Raw genomic sequence first — 24,171 nt, forward strand, 5'->3', positions numbered from 1 at the left:
TATACACCTTTTCCTTTGTAATACCAGTTTTATTTATTTTTTTAAGTTTTCCAAGCTTTCACTTAAGTGAAGGAATTTGACGAATCATCATTAGAATGATTGTTTCTGTTATGTTCAGTTTATCTTAATTCTCACACTTATGGACCTAACTATAGTTTATTTAACCTCTATTATGAGTGTTAAATGTATTAAAGTGATAAATCCAACACAGCAGATTAGCTACTAAGAAGTGTTAAGAACTGTCCGGCAAATGGAAAACAACTTCTATCTAAAATGATCACCAAAAACCAAGTATTCAGTGAAGGAGAAATATACTATAAACAGCAAAATATGCTACTTTGAACAATAATTATGTTAGACAGAATGTAATTATTCTACTGCATTATAGAAAGCAAACTAAAGGCACAGATGTAAACTCTACAGAAATGTAATGTTTCCTGTAGTCCCAGGTGAGCAAGGTCACTAAATCAGAGTACAGGTGCACACCATCAGAGTGGGTTTAGGTACCTGTAGACGTAATAATTTCACTTCCCTTCTGCCCATCCGTGATGTAAGATTTAGAACGGATTGTCACAAACCTCATTTTATAATATCTTAGCACAAATTAGCTCTGAGGCAAAAAGTATTTGTTCCTGTACCCTACTGTTTCAGCATGTTTTCATTCTACTTTTTCTTGTTGTATATTTTGCATTCTAAAATCCGTTGTGAGAGGTTTTCCACTTTTAACTTTTTAAGCAGGTTAGTGCTTCAATGGCAAGTGAAGAACAGTTGGAGAGTTAGAGAAGAATATTCACACCACTTGCTTCAGTCTTCTAGCTCAAGCACCCCATTTAAGAGTAGTTTCCACAGGGCTTAGAGAAAAGCAGCATCTCCAGAGAGGGATTCAGAACTGCTAAGTTACACTGGTGCTCATGTCAGGAGATATTTATGAATATACTCATCTTTTTATTCTGAAATCTGCTGACTCTGTGATCCATTGTTCTTTTTTAATCACTTTAAAAATCAATGCTAAATTTCAATGATGCCTCATCCTCTTGCACATGATGAGACTATATTCTTTCCTTACCTGCCTCGCTTAAATCACAGGCTCAGTCAGAATGCCTGTCTACACATTTCTTCCTGGACAAGATGAGAATGCCATCATTAACAGTGTTACAGGGAGTTTAAATACTATCACTTGCAATTCTGTGCTGAGCAAAGATGATACGGTTAATGGCTGTGCAGTGAGCCATAGCAAACCACCTACAGCTTTGTACTGAGCTAAATTGACACTACCTATAGTGCCATGACCAAAACACTCCTTTTCACAGTTGCACACTGCATTAAGGGCACACACTAGAAGCAGAGGCCATGGTGCACTCGCCACGGGGCTCACACCCCACTGGACATCAATGGCACATGAACTGTTTAACCACTGAGATCACGAGCTGCATTAGTTGCAGTGGTGCTAAGGTAAAAAAAAAATTAAAACTACACAATCCCCTCACTCCCTCAACACAGAAACACACAAAAATCCCAACCAAAGTCAACTCTGGTGGAGTATTTAACAAAACACTAGACAAAGCCTTTCTCCTTGAATACCCTACATTAAGGTTAATAAATCCAATGAAGTAAGCTAAAACCACTACTGAAATTGGCCTCAGTACATAGCACAGCTAGCCATGCTGAATAAAAGCCAAAATCGCAGGATATGTTCTTCAGTATTATCAGCATTTTCACACTATTGCACTTAATAGGGAAAAACCTACCTATCAAAGCAGTCCACTGAGCAAAGCAGTTACCAGTCATGGTTCTGTGCAGAGCTCAATAAACTCTGCCTCCTACAGTCTTAGCACCAAACAATATATGCATACTTCGTACTTTTTGACAGAAGAGATATTTATTTTTCACACTTTATTTTCATTCATTTTAGGATAGAGATTTAGTTACACCACAGTTAAGAAATTGCTCTCACTAAGCTGCTAGCAGCAATTTAAACAAAGAGCTATAGAGTTGACAAGTGCATTTTAAGTTTGGAACAGCAAGAGGTTCACTCACAGCTACCCATGTTCATGTGCTCACATACATATGAAGTATATTTATTCATTATTTGATAAGATATGTGACATCTCTACATCAGCCAGCTTGCCTCCAATGTGGAGAAACTGATTTTATTCTTACATAATTTATTAATTTTGGCACATATAAATCCAGTTCTCAACACAGGGGTTCATGCCTGCTTTTTTGGGGTGGCTCCAAAAAGGAGCAGTTTTTTTCAAATGGTAGTAAACCCATTTGAACAAAACATGATCAACTGATAAACAAACAAACAGAGAAACAAAACCCCACCAGCTTTTTTAGCACATGATTCATTCAGTTATGATATAGGCAACAAACACTAACTTCATATTGGGTAAGATTGCTCTGAGTTTAACCTACTGCCGCTACTCAGATGGGCAAGTCTGAAAGAAAAAGATAGTTAACACCTAGGAAGCAGAAGAGAATATTTGCAAGGAGAGGGGTTATCTCATCACTACCTCTAACACAGGTAATTATCATATATAGAGAAGCTATGGACTTAAGCTGTGGGAGGAAAATTGTATCGTTGCAGAAAGTTTATAACCTTAATAAGTACATGACTTTTCATTCCGGCACGGCAATGAGTTTAGCTCCCTGGATCATTTCTGAAGGTGTTTTACACACATTCTGACTTTTTTTCCCCAAAGTTAAATGAATACTTCCATCTTCTATTATCTAAATTTATTCAGTCCATGGTAGCAATTTGATTTCTCCCATATAGTTTTTGTGATGTTATTTGCTATAACAATCCTTTGCATTTGAATAAGCAGAGAGGTTTCATTTACCCCAAATGTGTGGTCTGTAGTTTGTCAGTTCAATCTCTTGTCTCCAAGTATATTTGACCATACTAAGTAAAAACTGAAGAGATCCCCATACACACTTGGCAGTATACCACCTGAAGAGTACTGGAAAGTTTAACCAAAGAAAAGTAAAGTCTGGAAGTCTCAAGGACACAGGAAACTTTTCCAATAATATGCTTGCTACCTAATGTTGGAATTGAGCAGTAAGAAATAAATACATAAAAAACCCTTACAGTTGTTTTTTTTTTTTCCTACGATCTTGATGTGCAGTGTAGTATTTTTCTCAGGCATTTAGGGCAAAAATTATAAACAATTAGATGAATGACGGTTTTTCATACTGCTATATTTTATTTCTATTGGTAGGAGGCAACCTGGAAACTAGTTTCTATGAGGAGGTTTGAGCTTGGCATTTCTTAGGGTTAAAAGCACTAGGTGTTATTGCTTGAAATAGGAGCTGGACATGAACGAACAATCTGTTTGTTCTTCTGTCTTGCTCATCTGGTTGTATGACAGTAAAGCCAGAAAGATTCATGAACACATCTAGTCTGATAATTTGATATCACATTGAGAACCTTCTGACCAGCCCTGTGGAAGAGAGCAATAGGGAGCTTGCCATGCTCTCAATGAGCCTCCAAGGGGGAAAAAAAAAAAAAAAAAGAACATAGGGATTAATGCAATCCAAAATTATTTAGAAGGCAATCCAGTATTATTCTGTTCCAACACACACACACACACTCTCACATCCTCCATAGAATTTCTATTAGAAACTTGAGAAAACATTTAATTTTTAAAGATATTTAATTTTGCTTTCTGACTTGAAGCATTGTCATATCTGCCAGCTCTCCTAGTAGAGCTGTTCCAATATTGTTTTAACCTCATTACTAGAAAACTGCATCTAATTTAAAATCTGAATTTGTCATCATTTCAAAGGTTTCACTGCCTTTTTATTGCATTCCTATTAGGAAAGGCTAGGCCAATGCTTAAGAAACATTGTTCTACCCTCTAATGAGTTTTTGAAATGAAGTTAATGACTTATTTTATTATGTATTTGTTATACTCTTAGTGCTTCATTGAAACTGGAAATTATTCTGCTTTATAAGCTAACTATTCCTTGTACATGTCTGGCACTAGAAGAAAGGGAAAACAGGCTCAGTTGCTTGTTGAGACCCAGTGTTATTGTTTTTCTTACTTCTGATCATGAGGAGTCATCATCTAGAAGCACATTTTAGGAAAATGATGGACACTTCATAGAATGGATTACTTTTGCCAGCAAACCTATTACAAATATTCCTACAAAAAGCTTATCACTGTTGTAATATGTTGCACAACTGGTGAATTCCCAGTAGCATGGATGAAAGCAGCAGAGGTTCCTGGGGATGAGGACTTCTGGTGAAGTGTTACCCACTGCAGTAGTTAGAAAAGAAAGACATGCAATATCTGAGGAAAGTACTAAGAACTACTTTGAACATCTTGCTGGCCAGTAGTAGGAAACAGGCTTTATGAATTAAACCAGTGGGTCCTGAGTGCTGCCTTTAGTTGGCAGATGCCATCTTTCACTGTGCTGCAAAGAGCTGAAAAGCTGTCCTCCACGGTCCTGTCCAGCTGAACTTTTGTCTGAATGTAAGCATTTTCCATAGTTGCCGAGACAGGTTTGGAGGTTTGTTCTAGTGTTTATACTAAGTTAGACGCTACACAGACTGTGACTTTGTTTACAGTGGCTACAAGTTATAACATTACTTTGGGGCAAAAGAACCCAACATTTATCAAACAGAACAGATTGACTGTCTTAGTAACCAAAGTGCGCTATTAAATATTAACTGGGTGAGCCTTTTTTAGTGACAGGAGAGAGATGTATTGCCTTGCCCGCGTATGGTACCTAACTGGAGATGCTGGGTGTAAGGATAAAGTTCCTGAATATGCTAAGGAGCAAATAATGCAATTCACCACTTACTGTTATTCCTAAAGACACCCAAAGTCAGGAAGCTGCTTGGGGGTCAGGATCTTTTCCTGACACCCCATGGCAGGAGCATTTTCCCTAACATATGGCTGACTATGCTGAGCCATCCCACAGCCAGGATGAGGAGACATTCATAGTCTACCCATAGTCTGGGCACTTCTCACTGACCCAACACTCAAAACTGTTCATTTCTCCTCAGTCAAAGCTTTCATTGCTATTTTGGGCTAGTTGTGTAGGTACAATGTATACACTACCTTAGCACAAAAGATGGGGTTTTTTTTCATATCTGCCATTGTTATGAGTATTTAATATCTGTTCAGAAATATGCTTTCTATGTTTTTTAATCACCCCAAAACTTGAAAGAGGTCTAACTTCATATCCTTAATGTTAGAAATTGGTCTGGTTTAGTGCAGAATTCCAGAAAGTAATTCAGATTCAGATGGGTTTAGCTACCTTTTACAAGTGGCTGTCTCTGTCCATTGACTATATAGGCAAGGAGAGCAATTATTCCCTAACTGAGGCATTTCAGTTTAAACACTGAAGTTAAATGAGATGAATCTGGGTCTGCGTGGTTGCTGTTTCGTCCGGGTCTTTGTGACAGCTTCTTAACAGCAGACTTCTCCCCACTAGCAGGACTTAAAAAGATGATTTTATAGCTTTATTAACATTATTTTCCTACTAACCCATTATCTTTCTATTAGCCCATGAAAGTAAACAAGCAGTGTGAAATCTCTAAGAAATAAAAAATAAAAAATCAGGTAAAACATCAAACAAAACAGAATGACTCATTCCTTATTGTAGTCTGATATAAATGCTAGGTTATATGAGGGCTATAGATGTTGGGCATCTAGATTCAAACAACAGGGTTTTGAAGTTAGAAGAGATTTAGTCTTTAATATTTTAACCACAAAGATGGAGAGGGATGAACAAATACTTTAATATAAACCACTATAAACTGGTAATGTTGATTGACATTTTGACTCCAGGTCAAGATGAAACTCCAGGAGTACAATGTCAGGACTGAATCCCAACAGCATGTCATCTCCAATATCATTCCAAAAATATGAAGTAGTAGAGCCATTATCCTATTGTTTAATCCTGAAATCAATAGATATTTCTGTGTAAACTACCAGACAGAAAAGTAAAATCATTATCTTAAAACAAAAACATTGCTTCATTATATTTTAGTATAATCCTATCAGTAAAAATCATGCGATTTACTATCATATCTAATGCAACAGAAAATATTTTAAGAGCATCAGATTGCAATAGGCTGACTCTAAACAGTTTGTCACATTAAGGGTTATCCACCAAATAAGAGGAAACACAAGAATGAGGATAGAGGTGCAGGTTAAGGTCTCTTCGGATGGATGGTAATAGTAGAATGACTGGAATCTATTTTTCAGTGGGTACCACAAAATTTTTCTGGAGAAAAAAGATTTGTCATCCCAGTTCCAAACTGGTGCTAATCTACGTACCAGTTTGCTGAACAATTGTTTGTATGACTGATAAGAGCTTGTTAGCAGGTAGGAACTTTTTAATGAACAAACCTATGTGTACTAAACTGAGAAAGTATAGTTAGGTAGGTAATTAAAATATGTTCTAGTACATTAATGATATTAATGGATGCATTGCTACTGTTACATCATGAAATACCAATCATTAGTTTAATTCTTGTATACATGACAATGTTTTTGTTCTGATTCTAATTATTGCTCGCATTTACTATAGTCTCAGCTCTGAAAAGGCCTAGCACATCAATTACTTCCATGCTAAAAGCGAGGCATCTGGTGGTTGCCTAACATTTGGTACCCTGCAAGTTGAAGCATCACATATCAACATGTAAGCATATCATTACATAGCTCCAACCAGGTATAAAAACCTGAATAATTTATTCCATAAATTCTTAAAAATAGAAAACACACACACAAATCTATGCAAACAAGCAGAAGGGTTTCTCATAAAAATATTTCCTTATGTGCATACTCAAATTGAGTCTTTTCATGACCACAACTTTTCCAGTTTTATACACTCCTGATTACTTAACATTAAACACACTTCAGGATTCTGGTAGCCATAAATAATTTTTATCTTTCCATTCTTCTTTTGAATTAAGAATTATACAACATGCAACATTCAGCTGATAATTTCTTTCTTCCCCAATTCAATTAAGCACTCAATCCAGGAGTGAGAGTGTGGGTAGCAGGCTACCTTGGATTTCGGCACTGCAACAAATTGTTCTTCTCTTGCTTTGTGCTGTCTGTAAATGCAGTATTTCAGGATGGGCAATAGAAAGGTTAAGTCTGTTCTGACTTTTCCATTTTACTTGGAAAGCTGAGAACGTGAATGTCCCCAGGCACTAGTACTTATCTAGAGCTCTGTCTTTTATGCTCAGCTATCAAAGGTGACAAAGTTGCATGATATTTGCTATACTGTCATCAGTGTGGGGCCAGGGGGTGGGGGAGAACGTTGGTAATTGTATAGGTTTATCAATGATAAACACTGGTCATTCATGTGTTCACCATTCATTTGGCAGAGAAGCATCCTTTCATATACTGTCTGCTCTGACGTAGGAAGGACATTGTCTAAAAGGGGGAGGAATAAAACTGAGAAATAGTCCTGGCACTCAGAATGGTATGCATATTTTATATGGTTTGGTTAATGAGTTTGTGAACCTTAGGCTATGAATTTTAATCCTGGCAGTGGCTGATGGAATTCTGAAAGTCACATATTGAGCAGGTTTGAGATGCATTTTGGAAGCTGATAAGTGCAGATGATAGAGATAATTCCTAAAAGCCTCCAAGTAGCCAGATGGAGAGGGATGGACATAATAAAAGACAGGAAGCACCTCAGATCGCTGCCAGCTGTAGGTCAAAACTAGACAGGACACTTGTGTTTGTTCCACATACACACTCTTACTTAAGAGCATTTTTTGTAAGTGTCCATTCGTATCATATTCTAGCAAGCAACTGTTCAGAAAAAGTCATGCTGTTTTTAATTTTGAGCACCATACTGGGGGATACAGAGAAAAATTCACTATTTAGGGACTTTTTTTGGTAGTGAGAATGTTTTATGTGAAAAGAAATGAACGGTACATAGAGAGGAGGTTTAAGGACAAGTGTTTACCCACTTGGTGCTATGAATGGTGACCACTTGGTCTCAGAGGTACTGCCTCTATCTTGTGAAGCCTTGCTACTTTCATTATACCCATAATTTTATTGATGCTATGAATTATAAAGTCTTACAGAGAAAATGAGTCTCGCTTTGACCCGATTAACATGCAGCAGGTAATAACATAGAAGAAGTAGATAAATGGGCAGGGGAACAAAAAGCCATAAGGGATAGATGTTAGATTAAAACAGAATCAGAACTCTATAAATGCCATTCATTTTATTATGTAATTTTTAGCGTATATTTAAACTTTGAAACCTCTTGTAACAGGCAGCCATAATTATTAAAAAGAATGACAGGATCCCTACTCTCAAGCTGGCTTTTTTCAAGTATCTTACATCTGCAAATAAAAGCCACAGTCTTACTTTTTCTATTAACCATGACCTGATAATCTGATGTGATTTTGTTTTGTTTAAAAAATATTTCTCCTCTTCATGAAACACATAGAGACATACCTGTTTGTCTCATTCCAAGGTTAGGGAGTACTGTTTTAAAACAACACCTTTCAGCAATATTCAATTCCAGCTTCTCTGAGAAATCAGTGCAAGAAAACCTTAGCAACTCTAGACAAAGAAAAGGTTCTCTGCTTAGCTGTTGCTAGCGTGAACCAAAAATAAGTAGCCTTTATTATACACATAAAAGCAGACTGCAAAGTGATTATGGGCAACCAGGACAGTAAACCCCTGGGAACATACCCCCAGTCCCATTTTATGTAGGACTGTGTGGTCCAAATCGTAAGGTCATGATTATACATGAGGAATACACAGATGACGAAATCATCCGGAAGACAAAAAATTGCTGATGCCATACCCTGTATCATTCTATGTTTTTCCACTGAAAAACCACAATTACACCTGTTAAAATGCCCTGAACATATAATTTGTAACTATATTTACAAATATAAGCTCTCAAAAAAGTTAAAAGTTACCAACAGATTAAATTCTGATGAACTTGATTTAAATTTAAGCTGGCCACCTCTGAATTTACTTCAGGTATTATTGTAACTGAATCGGATATGAAAGGCTTCTCTGAATTTCAGATTAACAGTTCCCCCTTGGTAACCTGTTCCCTTACAGCTTGAGGTCTTTCCCTACAGGAAAGCTTCACAGGAAGAAGGAAAAAAAAAAAAACAAAACAAACAAAGAAAAAATAAGTATTATTTCCCACTGTCAGTTCAGATGTGAGCAGACCCTAGGTCTAAAATGACAGCTTAATTCTTCTTCAATTCCAGTTTGGCTTGAAGGGCAATAATACACCATAAGAAAAGAAGCAACATATTATCAATCTTGAGACCTTCTTTGCATTTGTTAATTATCAATATTTCATAAATGTAAAGTTTCTGAGAATGTAAGTGTATAACTGTGAGCTGTAGTCCCAGACTACCTTTTGCTTACACCAAAATAATTAAACTTGAGTAAGAAAGAGACATAATTCAGTCCTCAGTCTCGTATTCAGAAAATAATACATTTTCTCCACACAAAAATTATTTTCCACATAGCTTAAGCACATCTGCATACATTCATGCATAAGCAAAACCCAAAATACCAGCGTCAGCTTTAAGATAAAAATAATATAAAAATAGTCAACACAAACTAGAGACGTCATCTATTCTCTTCTTGGATAATTTCCCTCACCACTACAAAATCAATACAACAATGTAGTACTCTCTTCCAAACACTGGCTGCTGCTAAGAGTGATCCCACGATCTGATGATTTAATGGATAAGTACTGAATTTTAACACTGCCCAAAACAACAGGAATTGAATGAACTTCATCCTACTGAAGCAGCATCAGTATCTATTGCTCTGTCATTAAGAACAGTGCATTCAGGCATCTAACTTACTAGGCTACCTTGAATTGCATCAGCTGTAGGAGCAATTTGCAGTTATAAACAGGTTCTAGTGAGTGCTGTAATATAAAAAAAGCTCCAAATGCAGAATGATGTAATCAAATGTGAAAGGTATGGAGACAGTAAATTACCAGTTAAACTGACAATCTAATTAAAATAACTTTGAACCCAATTTTGTTATCTTTGGTTAATTTCAGCTCTTATAGCATTAAATTTTCTAATGAATGATTACTATTAATGAAATCATTACAAAATTATCTTTGTGTATGAGAAAAATATATGTGTTATCACATTATATTCAACAGTATGTGAAAACAAGTACTGCAATTAAAAATTATTTCTTACAGGAGTCTAAATCTGCTCCAGTAACATGGAATAAACCTTTAAGAATCCTAAAGAATCACAATCAAAATGAAATGTAAAAAAAGGAATGCTTTAGAAACCATCAGATATAAGTAGCAAATTAACAGAGAGGAACAGTCACTTAATTTTAAACATGATGCTGAATGACTGGCAAGAGTTTTCCGATTATTATGTTATTTAAATAAAATACGTCTGTAAATACTGACTTTCAGTTTAAATTCCAAAGTAGTTACATATTTTAACGCTATATTAGAATTAGTCACTGCTAATGCTCTAAAGCCTTTGCAAAATGTTGGTTTAATATAGGTACTTAAACAATGGCTGTGATAAACAGCTGAAACTCATTCCTCTATATGCAATTTTAGTATATAGAATTGCCAGCGTGTGAAATGTGTCTCAGAAATTTTGCAACATGTTATTGTGTTGTACAGAGCTAGATAATTCTATTTGGAGCAAACTCTACTACGTACAGGCATTCTGTTTAACAGCAGTTGAGGGTAAGGAGATTTTAGCTATGTGAAACCAGCTGCAGTCTCAGGTACATTATTTTCCTAACCTTGTGCCAGATGTTGACGTTTAAGACTTAAAGTTTGCAAGGCAGAAGATATAATTCTTAAGAAGAAATTCTAGATTTGAATTTCTGAAATGCTTCTGAATTTTGCATCAAAGTTCTTGGAAACTGTAAGAATAAAAATATAATTTTCAACTTAAAAAAATTAAAATTACATTAATAGCTGGTAGTTGTAAGACACTACTACTAGTGTCACCAAAATACAAATGTTACCAAGATTGATTATGTGCCTGACAATACAAGACAAAAAAGAAAAATATTCCCTGTCCAAAAGTAATGGACTTAGATAATATAAGATAATGAAGCTACATGAGGAAACCCAGATTAGATCAGACTGTTTCATGTGTGCATCCAAAGCATATATGCTGGTATCCACAGGCACTTTCCATTATTAAATTCCTGTGTCCAGTATCACAATATTATAACAAATTAAAATATTTTATTTCATTGACTTTTACTAAATTTTATCTTGCAATGACACAAACCCAATAAGTTTTGGAAGAATCTGAGAAAAGAGTAGCTTAGTTAACTGTTAAGAGGCAGTACAAGGGGAAGCATTAAGAAAATGAGGCAGCCAAAAAAGATCAATTAGAGACATTATGCTATCAAATTACAAAAATTCTCATGTGAAAAGCCTAAATGATTATTGGTTAGCTCATTTTATTACTTGAAAAGGGAAAGAGAACTAAGCTAATGCCAAGAGAAAAACCTGCAAAAGAAATACACTTACTACACTGACAAAAATCATAACGATCAATAAAACATACACAGAATTAAGAATAAACAAAACAACCTAATAACTAGTTTCCAAAACCAGAATACGATCCCAAAGTGAAACATTCTGCAGTTGCTAGTCTTTAGGAAAGCACTGTGCTAATTCATAATTTTCCAATTTTTTTCTTTTTTTTTTAATAATAAAGCTGTCACTTTCTTTTCAAATGAGATACATAACTGTCCTCTCTTTGAAACGTTATTTAGATTTATGTACAAATTAAAGGCAGATGGACAGTACTTGTAAATCTCTTAATATCAATTTTTACAATTTCAACACTTAGGCAAATAGTTTTAACAATGACGTTGATCTCTGGTATGCTTTTACATCTTCTTATTTCTGTTTGCAGCTAAGAGCCTTGAAACAATAAGCAGAGTTTTCTTGGTTTTGTTTTGATTTACCTGAAAGACAGCCAGTGAGTGACAGAAACAGAAACAGTTTCCATGACAACCACATCATTGGTTGCAAAGGTCTTCAGTCTCTCTTTGTGCAGTTGTTAGCAACGCTGACGTTTCTTCATTAAAGCTTAGCCTAGTGAGACAAAGAGAAACCTCTGTTAGAAAATTAAAAATATCTTGCAATAATATGATAGACAATTCAAAAGACAAAGCTGGTCCTAATGCAATTAAAAGTCTGGTTCCAAACAACACCATTTATACGGAACATACTATTCATACTTATCTCCCTTTACCACTCTTCAGATTTTTGTTTCCTGCCTGTCCCAAGACTTGTACATACTGTCTTGGCACGCTACATCTTTGATCACTGTGTTCTTAGCTGTCACTTTAACAATATCAGTAACATTACCATACCTGAACTGAGAGACTTTGTGTTCAAATGACTGAAAACTCAGTCCAAAATATGAGACATTTCAACTGGTTATGTTTGGACATGAGTGTACTTCTGGTCTTTGACTTGAAAAACATCAAGCTGCAAACATAAAGTTAATTTCCTAGACTTTAGTTGTATCTGTTTAGGAAGCCTTTGAGATCCTCTTCTTGGAGCCCAAGGAATCTTCAACCCCTATAGGGTGTGATCCACAACTACAAGAGCAATCCCACAGGGCAGAACAATGAGACAAAAGAGAATTTGGCTTTGCTCCCCTATCAAACTCCTTTTGGGGACAATATGACTCCTTCAGATTATCATCACCTTAGTTACATGCCACAGTTGTTTTGGGGACCTATTCTGTATGTTAGAACATTTACAGTAAGAGAGCAGAGGCAAAGCTCAACACAGTTGGGGAAAAAAAAAATCATAATGTAAGAGTATGTTCCCCCTGGATTATTCCATTTCAACTGCTGTTTGAGCATCTCCAGTTGTAACCTATTTTGACAGTCTTTCCCTCATATAAATGGACAAACATGTATGCATACACATGTAGAGAGACACACAGTGTGAGCACAAGATGACAGCATCTGTTTTGGTGCTGGCAGTTATTCCTGCAACAATCTAAAGGTGTAACCTGTCAGCTTTCATTTATACAGCACAGCAGGTACAGCTTTCAACACAGATAAAAATTCCCAATTAGGATTGTACTTCCTTCCAGGTAACGCAGACCAGGCAAACTGAATATTGGGTGTACACCTTAATAAGAGTGTCTCTGAAAGGGAACATAACAATCTGGTAGTGAAGTGACTTTACACATAGTGCCTGTAGCTCATCTAAACCTCCACAGGAAACCTTCTCCATTAATTATTAATGTCAGCTGCCTTTGTTTTTCACTTCAGTGATAATCTGCTTTTCAGTCACTGTGTTCCTTTGGTTAGTGAATTATCTCGTTCAGCATTTTTTGCTGGCCAGGCCTTTGGGAAATAAGTATTTTCATTAATATTTAATTTTTTCCCTTATGGCCATATCTGTTAAAGAGGGTAGAGCACAGCTTCCCCCCTCCCTCAACTTTATCACTCTTTCTTCTTTCTCTTTTCCTCACTTCTCTTCAGCTGCTTGTATAATGGTACAACACTGAAATTATGTTAACTTGGTGATTTCTCTGTTGCATAAACAGGGAAAAACATAGACAGCTTCCAGCAGTAAAGTCTGAGATTGTTGTTGTTGTTGTTCTTATTATCATTAGGTATTATTGTGCCTATTGGATCAGACTGTTAAAAAATAATATTAGAGCTTGTGGTTGGTAGAGCAGGAACAGGATGAGGAATAACTGGAGCCAAGCAATGGGAACATCATAATAAAATATAAACTTATTTCTCTTTGCATTCTTGAATCATGACGATTTTAAGTTCTCTGGGAAAAGGATATATTTTTAATGAAAGTTGCATTAAAGACAACAGAGTTATGACAACTTCTGCCAAATAAGGAGCCTATAGCTAAATAGCTATAACAATTTTTAAGTGACAGCTCTTAACTGTGACCTAAATAACCTGACCCTATCAATGTAAAACAAACTTCAGTCCTGTTACACAGGCATATTAAAATGTAAAAGCAAAGCGCAATGACAGGGAGATGCTCTGAATTAAGTCAGGAATGTTGGACACTGACCTTCCTATTAAGATACTTGGTGTATAAATACGTTGGCTTCTCTCAGTAAGAGAATTACTAGCAAAACAAGCAAGGGGAAAATATGTCACTGTATACCTTTTTAAAAATCTACCTAGAAATCTTGATTATTATCATAATGAAATGATCTTACATCTTTACTTGTTTTTTTCTATATTTCTTGTTTCTTCAGGGATACCCAGCAAACACTTTACTGACTATACAGACAAACAGAATGCATAGCAACATGGTACATTTATCGTACATCTAAGAATAGTCTTACAGTCTGACAAAGACATTGATATTGCATATATAGGGCTACCACATGGCATGTGGGATAATCACAAAGGTGCTTTCTATGAAATAATACAGACAAGAGCATGAAAATGCTGTATTTAATAAATGCAGGCATATAGTCAAATTTCTGCTCTAGATTTAATGAAGCGATGTACTCCCAGCTTTACTATCAATGGTTGCCATCTGATCTTTTGGATGACTAGGCTCTCACTTTTAGAGAGCTGAAGAATTCCTTTATGCTTGTAAAAAAAAAGACCAAAGCTGCACTAAATCCATTAAGAAGAACATCTTCTTTCTTAAAAAAAAAAAAAAAAAAAAAAAAAAGTGTTATTGCTTTAAGAACAATTAATGAAGATTCTCTTAAATCTTGTAAGAAAGTTCTCATTCTTAAAACTGGCTCATTCTTAAACCAGCTTAAGGGTATATATACAAGCAGTATTCAGTTGTTCTTAGTTTGAAAATCTTGTTAATTTTCTGTTGTTTTTTTTTCCAGCCCTGACTATCTTCATCCCAGAATGAAGCAGCTTTTAAAAGAAGCATTTACATTTTAATCCTAAGAATATAGAACAGACTATACGGTCACTTACTATTGCAAAAGAGTACAGCTGAAGATGCTGCTCAAAAGAACTTTAAAATCATTGCACCTGAACAGTGTCTATTTTTTTTCCCCCCAAATATAAATCTGGACCTCACAAAAATCCAACTAGCTTCTTCGGAACAGTTTGTTGGCTTCATTGGTAGTTTAGTGCCATAAAAGAAAATGAAGTTGTCCAGAATATACTATGTTTTACAGATTTCTTTTGCATAATAGCATGATTTGACAAAGCTCTACAGTCTAGTTTTTAAAAGTAAGGATGGAATGTCTACCATTTGTTCAGTGTTTTTCCTCTCCTGTTCTTATTCTGGTTTCTTTTTTTTTTTTTTTTTTTTTTATACAGAGGATATGAATTTTCCCTGATGGCATGGCAATTTGTAAAAATCAGTGATCTAAAAGTCGATGTATATAATGCGCAGCAAGTAATTTATCTAACAAATTTAACTTCTTTTTCTGCACAAAGAATTAGCAGATGCAGTTTTCAATTTCCACATGGTACTATCCATACTTCTTTGTTTTCCCCAGAATTTCTGCCAAATTGCTTTGCAATTTGTTTTAATTCTGTGTGCTGATTGTAGACAACTTATTAAAACATTCACTATTCAGTGTGTTTTAATGAATTGTTTTGGCTAGTAGTGACAGGGTGGATATTGCCTCATGGTTCTGACTCCCAAAAGAATTTGTGAATACTTGGAGCATGAGTACTTATGCAATATTGTCTAGACTAATGTGTAAGAGGTTTGAACTAGATTCAGTAAAACTGTGGTCTTTTGAATAATAGCAGCACCTAGTATCATTAATGTTTGTTTTCTGCCACTTAGGATAAATTTATATGCAACTGCAAAGATTTGTTCTTTTTTTAATTAAAATAGTTAAGAAGTGAAGCTTTTAGCATAGACACTGTGATACTATATCAAAGTGCTTTCTCCCATTATCACTACCTCATTTCCCTTTTCCATCATATGCATATTTATCAGTTTATCTGTACCAACATGAAAGGGATGATTACTTAAATCCACATCCTCTCTCAAAGCAGTGAAACACAAGTCTTTGTCTCTACAAAGATTATACTATACTGACTATACTGACTATACTGCTCAGAGGAAAGGATGTGACTTGTCGTAAAAAAAGGTTTTCTCTGTAATATATCTTTTTCCTATATCAATATGTATTAGAGGAAAGTTCAAGTCACTGGCACTTCAAATTACTTAATTTTCCCTTTCCTTTAGAAATAGAACATGCTCATAGGTAATAAAGAAATAACACCAGTGATAAGCAATTCTGATGTTCTACATGGACTTGGAAGAGCAGGAACTGAAGAGAGTAAGAAATTAAGCTATTACCACCCACATGTCTGAATGGAAAATAAAAAATAGCATATCCTATGAAGAACAGATATACTTACGTGGTTTTAGATAGTATTTTTAGGAAATATTTTTCTTCACATTTAGTAGGTGCAGGCTGTTAGCCTAAGGTGCAACTAAACTGCTAATAAGATTCCTCAAGGTGGTAAACCTATGAAATCAACAAATGTATCACTGACTAGACTATCTATAAAAGTCTCGTTATACTCTTGGAAAAGACAGAGGTCTAACTGAAGATCCAGTTTAAAGCACTGACATAAAGCCTTCTAATCAACACCAAAGTCTCTGTCCCTCTCTGCACAACCTTTACTTCAATCAGGGCTTGGAAGACATGAATCGAATTGCCATAGTCAGCGGTTCAGCAAGTCTTCCTTGCTCCCATGAGTATCAGGCCTGGTAATGTTCAGTCCATAGAGAATTAGAGGCTTTAGAAAAGCAAAGAGTCTGATGTTACAAAGTTCATCATGAACAGATGAGATAGCTTGGCTGGAAATTTTTAAAAACAGCTTGTCTGTTGAGAGTTCCCTGATGATATATTTACATATAAAGTTAACTACTAGACCATGATTATGACAGACACTGGTTACACAGAATATAAATAATCTCCATTGAGTTCATGTTTCTGCTTTCTTACAATAAAGAATTAATTTGCTCAGTCCAAAGTCTTTTTGACAACACTATTTACAAAATGGTTTAAACTTAATAAAAACATATTAAGTTAATATTTGATAAAAGTCATACCATAGACACTTTTACAATGAAATGTCAGTGGAATTTGTTATAGGACAAATGAAAGTGAAATGATATTAAGCCAATGTAAACAGCAACACATCTTGTAGGATTGATTATCAACCCAAGGGAAGATAATTTATTTTCAAGGTTTAATAATGTTCAACCTATTGTAAAAAAGATTTAATAAAGCACAAGTTTTAGCAGTTTCATAAAACAATTTCTGAGTTGTTTTACGAACACTTAATTTACTGCTAACAATATTAAAAGTTTATTTTGCAGTGGAACCTTTCCTTGTCAGGTTCCTCCTGGCAAGCAACCAGAACTTTCAATATCTAAATTAATATTTTATAAGTTTTTTTATTCATGATGTTAATATAACTTTCAAAGATACCAGTCAAGTTCTAGGAAGAAGCATAGAATGCTACTGTACAAAAGAAGCAAATTGGTTATTTTTGAAATGTGGATCAATCACAATTTCTATATTGGTGAATGAACATCTGAACTACTGCTCTGAAAAACAAAAGAAAACAAAACAAAATATTTTATTGCAAATGCTGAATAAGAATCTTAAAATGTCTATGAGTCCAAGACGTTCTGGATTATTCAGATGAATTAAACCTTTTTTAAAAACTCTGCACAGCACCCATAAAATAAGAAATTAATATTGTATTCAACAGTGATTATTTTCTAGTATTTGAATATATTTGCATATACATATTTAAAAAAAGAGCTTTTGAATGTAAGATGCAGAATGTCTCCCTTTCCAACACATGGATATCAAGCTGGTGATGAAAGCAGGGAAATTATAACATTTCAGCCAATTGACTGCATTTTCATTGTGTTTAATACTACTTTCTTACCAAATCAACCATTAATAAGTATAGCAGAGATTAACAAAAACTTTTGACCATGCAGGCTGGTTTAATGCTGAATTATTTCAGGGATTGTTCAATGTTAGTTGCTAGAGGAGTTAGATTCTCTTTGGGATTCTTACAGCAAATCAGACATAAAATGTCATCAGTGTGCTCAGGGAAAGGAGAAGATGGCAGAAATAGTTCTCAGCTTCTCTAAACTTGAAATAGTGAGGTGCTGCTATTTGGCTACATTTGCTTGAATATAGCATGAAAAAATTAGGGTACTCCTCAGGCAAGTCAAGTGACTGAGGATATACTTTTAGGTACTGGCTGCTTAGAAGGGATACAACCATGGACCCTTGTGCTGCTCCCATGCACTGAAAAAGCTCCAGCATGCTGCTCCCACTATAAGGCATGGACATGTTCTCTGGTGAATAAATACCTATTGAATAAGGCCTTCTGAGAAAGAAAGCAGTAGAATTAATTCTGGTTTTTTTTCCCCCATCCATTTGTCAAACAGACTGACAGATTCTAAAATTCAACTCACATTTCAGAGAACAAGCAGCTTCTGGGGATGAAGCAGTTTAAAAAGCCTTGCTGCTCTTGCTTAGGTATGTGAATGAGCACTGCAACATAGATCGTCCTCATCAGCATGATTTTCCAGTTTCTCATTGCCTGGACTGGAAGTAACATAGATTTGCTCACAATTACCACAGTTAAGCTCTCTGGTTTCTTGTATGAACTTTATGAACAGTTATTTCTTAAAGTTCCACAAGCCCTTATGACACTGTCTCAAATTTTTTGTAGTTGTGTCAATATTAATCATATGTAAGTAGTAGGAAATAAAGAATAAAGAGGAAAATTATGTATAATTTTACACTTCGGAAATTAGGTATATAAGCTCTCTTGTTAGTAAATGAAGAGAAATAGACAACCTGAAGGAAAATTCATTCAAACCATTTTTGACAGCTATTTTGGAGTGAGATGAACAACCTTATTCTTTTTGCTAACTGTGATAGAAACCTGATTGCAGCAGAAGCCAAGGCAGCTACCCTAAATTATTCAATTAACTTTCAGATGGCTAAAACTGAGTGATAGCAGTCTTCATTTGTTTGTTCAAGCCTGTATGAAAGTTTTCACAAGACCTGAAAAATTGAACCGGTCATTTATCTTCTGTCCCAGTGGTCTTGTAATAATACCCTTCCTCTGTGATGGACATTCCTCAATATTTTGCTTTAATTATTCAGGAAATATATTCAAGCACTTTTATTAAGTTCTAAAGATGCCCTCAGAGAAATTGAGAAGTTCAGGGAGAAAAAGCTGTAGAATTGTGGGTCATGTTAATGGCCTGTCCTCAACCTGCATTATTTGTTTTAGACTTGATTCATTTGCAACCAAAAATTGCAGGAAAAAAGGTATATTCTTATGCTACTCTTGTCAGGCCCACTTATTTATTTCCAAATTCATCTGACAGATCATAAGATGTGCCAGAGTAATCACATCTGGAAATTATCTTTTCTCTGCCAAGCAGGGCGATTAAGGACAATGATAGGACCAGCACGGCACTGCTGCTGTTTTGTGTCTCAGCTGTACTCGATAGATCTACCTACATATAAGAGGAGCAGCCCATCTTGGACTCTCTTCTGCAGCAGCCAACTAGTGCCAAGAGCGAAGATGACTGCAGTTAAATAAATATCCTTGATTGCCACTTGCATCTGGTATTCTATCAGCCAGTATAAAAAAGCATAGCTTAAGCCTTCCACTTAATGCAACTGCTAGACTAATGATATTATGCATTTTAATAACACAAAACAGCATCACCACTCAGCTCTCTACAAGAATATAAACCCCTGAAGACTGTGTGTATATCATGCTCTGAAGTAGTGGCCACAGCCTCTCTGTGGACCTGTAAATTCAGTTCATTTCAGTGCTCACTTCCAGAAAAATCAGCTCTGGCATAACAGGGTGTATTGTGCACCAGGGTGTTCAATACTACACCCTAAAAAGGATCAATAAATTTTCTGTGCCTAAGGCATGAGATCCTATTCACTTTATAAAGCAGGTGCAGGGCAGGCTCCCAAAAGTGTGCTAAGGAAAAGCATGATCCTTCAATACCCTGCTTACCTTCTGCATATGGGCCTTACATGATGCTGTCTGCTTGTTAGAAGGACATTTGTACAAAAAGGATGTAGGCTTGTCGAGGACTGTTATGGAACCAGAATTGTCTCGACATTGCCATTCTACTGCCATCTTCTGGTTTCGACATCTAGTCCCTGATGAAACCACCACAGGATGCCCAAGCAGAGACCAGGACACGAAAGGCGGGACCATGAACTGCAGGCACGCCTGCGCAGAGGCCAGGACGCGAAAGGCAGAGGCCAGGACGCAAAGGGCGGGGCCACGGACTGCAGGTACGCCTGCGCAGATACCAGGGCACGAAAAGCAGAAGCACAAACTGCATGTACGCAGACCCATTCTGCACATGTGCATGGCCCTATAAGAGGACCGCGTGCGCCTTCTGAGGGCTCTGTTTCTCTTCTCGTCCTACCCTGCACACCTCCTTGGAAGCTGCTCCTGCGGACACAGAGACTGGACCGACTGGACCTTTGATCAACGGGACAACGCCGGACTCGGAGTGGCGGTAGCTAGTTCCCCTATGTGGCTCGCTTCTCACCCGCCTGAGCACGCTCTTTCTTTCTCTCTTTTTTCTCTCATTTTCTCTCTTTCTTTCCCCTCCCCCTGTCTTCCTCCCCAGTCCTCACCCCTTCGTTCACCAAAATAAAGTCAAAAGGTTGTACGGCATTTGACCTCGTTTGCGTCTTAATCTCGTCCTTGGGATCGTATCGAAACCTCCCCCGACATTGGATCGGGACAAGGCTACATGCAGTGAGTGGAGGAGGCTGTTTCATGCACAGAGAGGGTGGGAGATACAAAGAGAGGTTTGCTGTAAAAAGTTGTATGTGAACGATCTGTCAGTGCATATATGTTGCAAGTCTGCCTCAATGTCAACCCACAAATTAGAAAAATGACAGTACTATATAGAAAACTTGTCTTGACATCTCATTCATGAGATCCAGGTCAATACCTGTGCTAATCACTGTGGCAGATTTCACACTAGTTGAGCCCTCAGGTTTAGGTAGCGAGACCAGTTTTAGTCAATTATTGTATTGTAACATAATATATAATCAAATAAATACAAAAGTTTAGCTAAAAAGATCCATCTAATCATAGAATCATTCAGGTTGGAAAAGGCCTTTAAGATCATCAGGTCCAACAGTAAACCTATCACTGCCAAGTCCGCCACTAAAACATGCCCCTACGTGCAATATCTACATGTCTTTTAAATACCTCCAGGGATGGGGACTCAACCACTTTCCCAGGCAGCTGTTCTTAGCAAAACACTATTCTGCTCTTCAAATATGAGGTGTATTTCTGTAATTTTTATACAGTTTTTTGAGAAAGAATAAAGCACATGTTCTCCAAGTTGAGGTGATCTACGCGTACAGACCCCATGACAAGGGCACATCACCATTTTACAAGGATTTTGCATAAGCAGGGAGGTTTTATTGCTTATGTATTCAGATGAGAGGATTCTCCGCAAAAATGAAACAGGTCAAAAGCATTACATATTCAATTCAAGATAGGATAAGAGTTTCCTAAGCTTAAGAGACACAAGTCACTTTAGATACTTTTGGAAACAAGTCTTAATGCTGAGTGTATTTTAGAAATATATACCTAATTCAATGTCGAACTATTCAGATGAATAAGAAAAAAGGAATAAAATATTTTTTGTTTTATTTAAATGATTGGACTAGACTATCTCATTAAAATGAATAGTTGTCACATCTCAGGACAGCAAAGAATTTATTTAATATACAGTAAAAAGACATTATCTTTGGAACTTAGCTGTTAGACCTATAGATAAAGATGTAGAATTTGAAAATGCATCTGTAAAAACAAAATTAGTTTGGAGAACATACTTAAAACAGTCAGTTGTTCTGAAACAGTTATGGTGGTTTAAATGTTAATAATTTTGTTCTTAGCTATTTTCCACTTGAAACACTGCAATACATTTTTAAACTACCATACTGAAGAATACTAATGATGCAACAAATTGACTGGTGCTACAGAGATGTATCTGTTTTTTTTATGAGCATATTTAATTGCACATGTTTCTTAAGTTTCTAATTACAACCAGTACTAAAAGTGTCTAGATGCTTAAGGATGCATTTTTATATTTAAACATACCTCATTATTACTACTTATATGGCAGATAGTTCACTAAGATATAATGGTGGAATATTAAAGTGGATTAGAAATCTCATTATTAGAACACAAATTTGTCTGAATAGAAAGGAAAAAAAAATACAGCACTCTAAATGGAATAAGCACCTCTTCATTTTCTTTCACAAATCTCATTTTATTATGAGCTAAATGTCAGAGACATAAAGACGTAACTAGTGGCATGATCCCATCAGGGAGGTTTGTATCTGTTATCATACTGTATTTAACATTATTTTTCCAAAGACTTTAAATAAAGCCAGTGAACTTTACTAAGGGCTCAAATTTCAACCAAATGTGTTTTAGCCTATCTGGGGGTGGATTGTTTATTTTTAAAGAGTAAGACATGACTGCAGTCAAATAACATCTCTTCCTGTATTTTAACTCTGTATTAAGGCAGACACCAATTACGAAATTGTGCTGTCAGGTTACCCCTCTAAGGGCAGCCACACACTTCATGTTTTCAGTGGCAAATTGAATTTGACATTTAATTTGAAGCCCAGGATACCATAATGTAAAACCTTCTGCAGTATTAGTGATAAAGCAGGAGGGCAGGCATCCTGGCTCCCTCTTTTAAATAGTCTTCTCCATATTACCATTGCCTTCATTATTTTCTGTGGAGATATTTTCCTGATCTTTAAAGGAAAATTCCAGTAAATGTTTAGAATCACAGTAGCTCACAACTAGAGCATTTCAGGTTCATTTATATATTCAAATAAATTATCTACTATAAATTTCATCCATACGTGCTATCCAGATACCCTGTCATTTCTGAGTTTAGATCAATCCTTAGACGGCACAACTCTTAGTATCTGGTGGTGCCGACACTTTCTCATTTGTTTATTCTTTGGAAGATAATTTATTTTTATGTTGCACAAGAAAGTGTGCTAATAGTGGTTGCAAGCCTTTTATTGATCGAAGATTCATTTCTTGCAGAGATTTCTGTGTAAGATGGCAGCCCTTCCTTTAATGCACTTCAGAGTAAAGTATTGGAATGTCATATTTTCAAGAAGCAGTTAGAATTCCTCCTTGCTTGACAGAATAGACAAGTTTAGGGTCAGAAATTAAGAACATAATAACCTGAAAGTGCAAGGGCTGGTATAGTGCACATGCAAATTGAATTTAGCCAGGACAGTGGGTTTACCATCACCTTGGAGGTTACCATTACATGCCCCAAAAGAAAAAAAAATTAGAATAGTTGCTTGTCTCTGTAAGCTGTTATAATACAACAGTCATGAATTAAGCTGTGAAATGTATGCTAGCTCAGAATCAGGCCCAGAGGCTCCAGCTGTAGAGTACTACATGAACTAACGACAGGCCTCTGTGCTATTTGATATTCGTACACAAATATAATCAAGGCCAAACAGCAGCATATTTCTGTGGAATTATCCAGCCCACACAACGCATTCATATCTAATTCAGCATAACATTAATTTTGCATAAACTGGCACTATCTGATCTGCACGAAAGTCTGCAAAGACCAAGTTATTTCCCATTTTTTTCCCATCTTTTCTGCATTCTGTGTCAAGTGGCTGAAGTGTTTCTAGTAATATTTTTGTATTGTGAGCATCCTAAAATGGAGTTTACCGTCATGAAGATCAACAGCTTTAGCACTCCCTACCGAGTACCCATGTTTCCCTAACTATACCAAGAAGTTGTCACAGTTCTGTCAGGAGAACTGGAAGGATATCTCCTTATTTTATCCTCATTCATTGTTTTTTATTTCTGAAAAAGTTTCTGAAGTAATTTCTTATAGTTTCTGAAATAATAGTTTCTGCAATAATTTCTTAAAAATTTTCTGGGGAGGGGACATCCTCCTTAACTAAAAGTCATGAGCCTCTCACTGGTTTCCAGAGAGCAATGTCCTTGATTGTATTGACAGTACTTACTTCCATTGATCTTTTCATGTCTATCAGAACTTGTCTTGCAAAAATTTCTCACTTTTCTTTAGCTTGTGAGCTCCAACTGGTTGTAGGTTGTGTTCAATGACAGACGACAATTTCTTTTTTAT

The 24,171-nt window shown here is 36.0% G+C and overlaps 1 protein-coding gene across 5 annotated transcripts in view; it reads right to left on the reverse strand.

The window, feature by feature from the left end:
- Nucleotides 1-24,171, reverse strand: part of CNTN5 (contactin 5) — a 660,854-nt gene that overhangs the window by 346,912 nt on the left and 289,771 nt on the right. For all 5 annotated transcript variants that reach the window (XM_087758088.1, XM_087758089.1, XM_087758087.1 and 2 more), the window contains one exon: nt 11,943-12,072. In XM_087758088.1, the coding sequence (XP_087614214.1) occupies nt 11,943-12,000 (58 nt within the window). In that variant the 5' untranslated portion in view covers nt 12,001-12,072. The remainder of the gene's footprint in view (nt 1-11,942; nt 12,073-24,171) is intronic.

The sequence above is a fragment of the Nipponia nippon genome, unplaced genomic scaffold, assembly GCF_047370975.1.
Source record: "Nipponia nippon isolate SJK-2023a ecotype South Korea unplaced genomic scaffold, ASM4737097v1 scaffold_2, whole genome shotgun sequence".
NCBI classification, from domain to species: Eukaryota; Metazoa; Chordata; class Aves; order Pelecaniformes; family Threskiornithidae; genus Nipponia; species Nipponia nippon.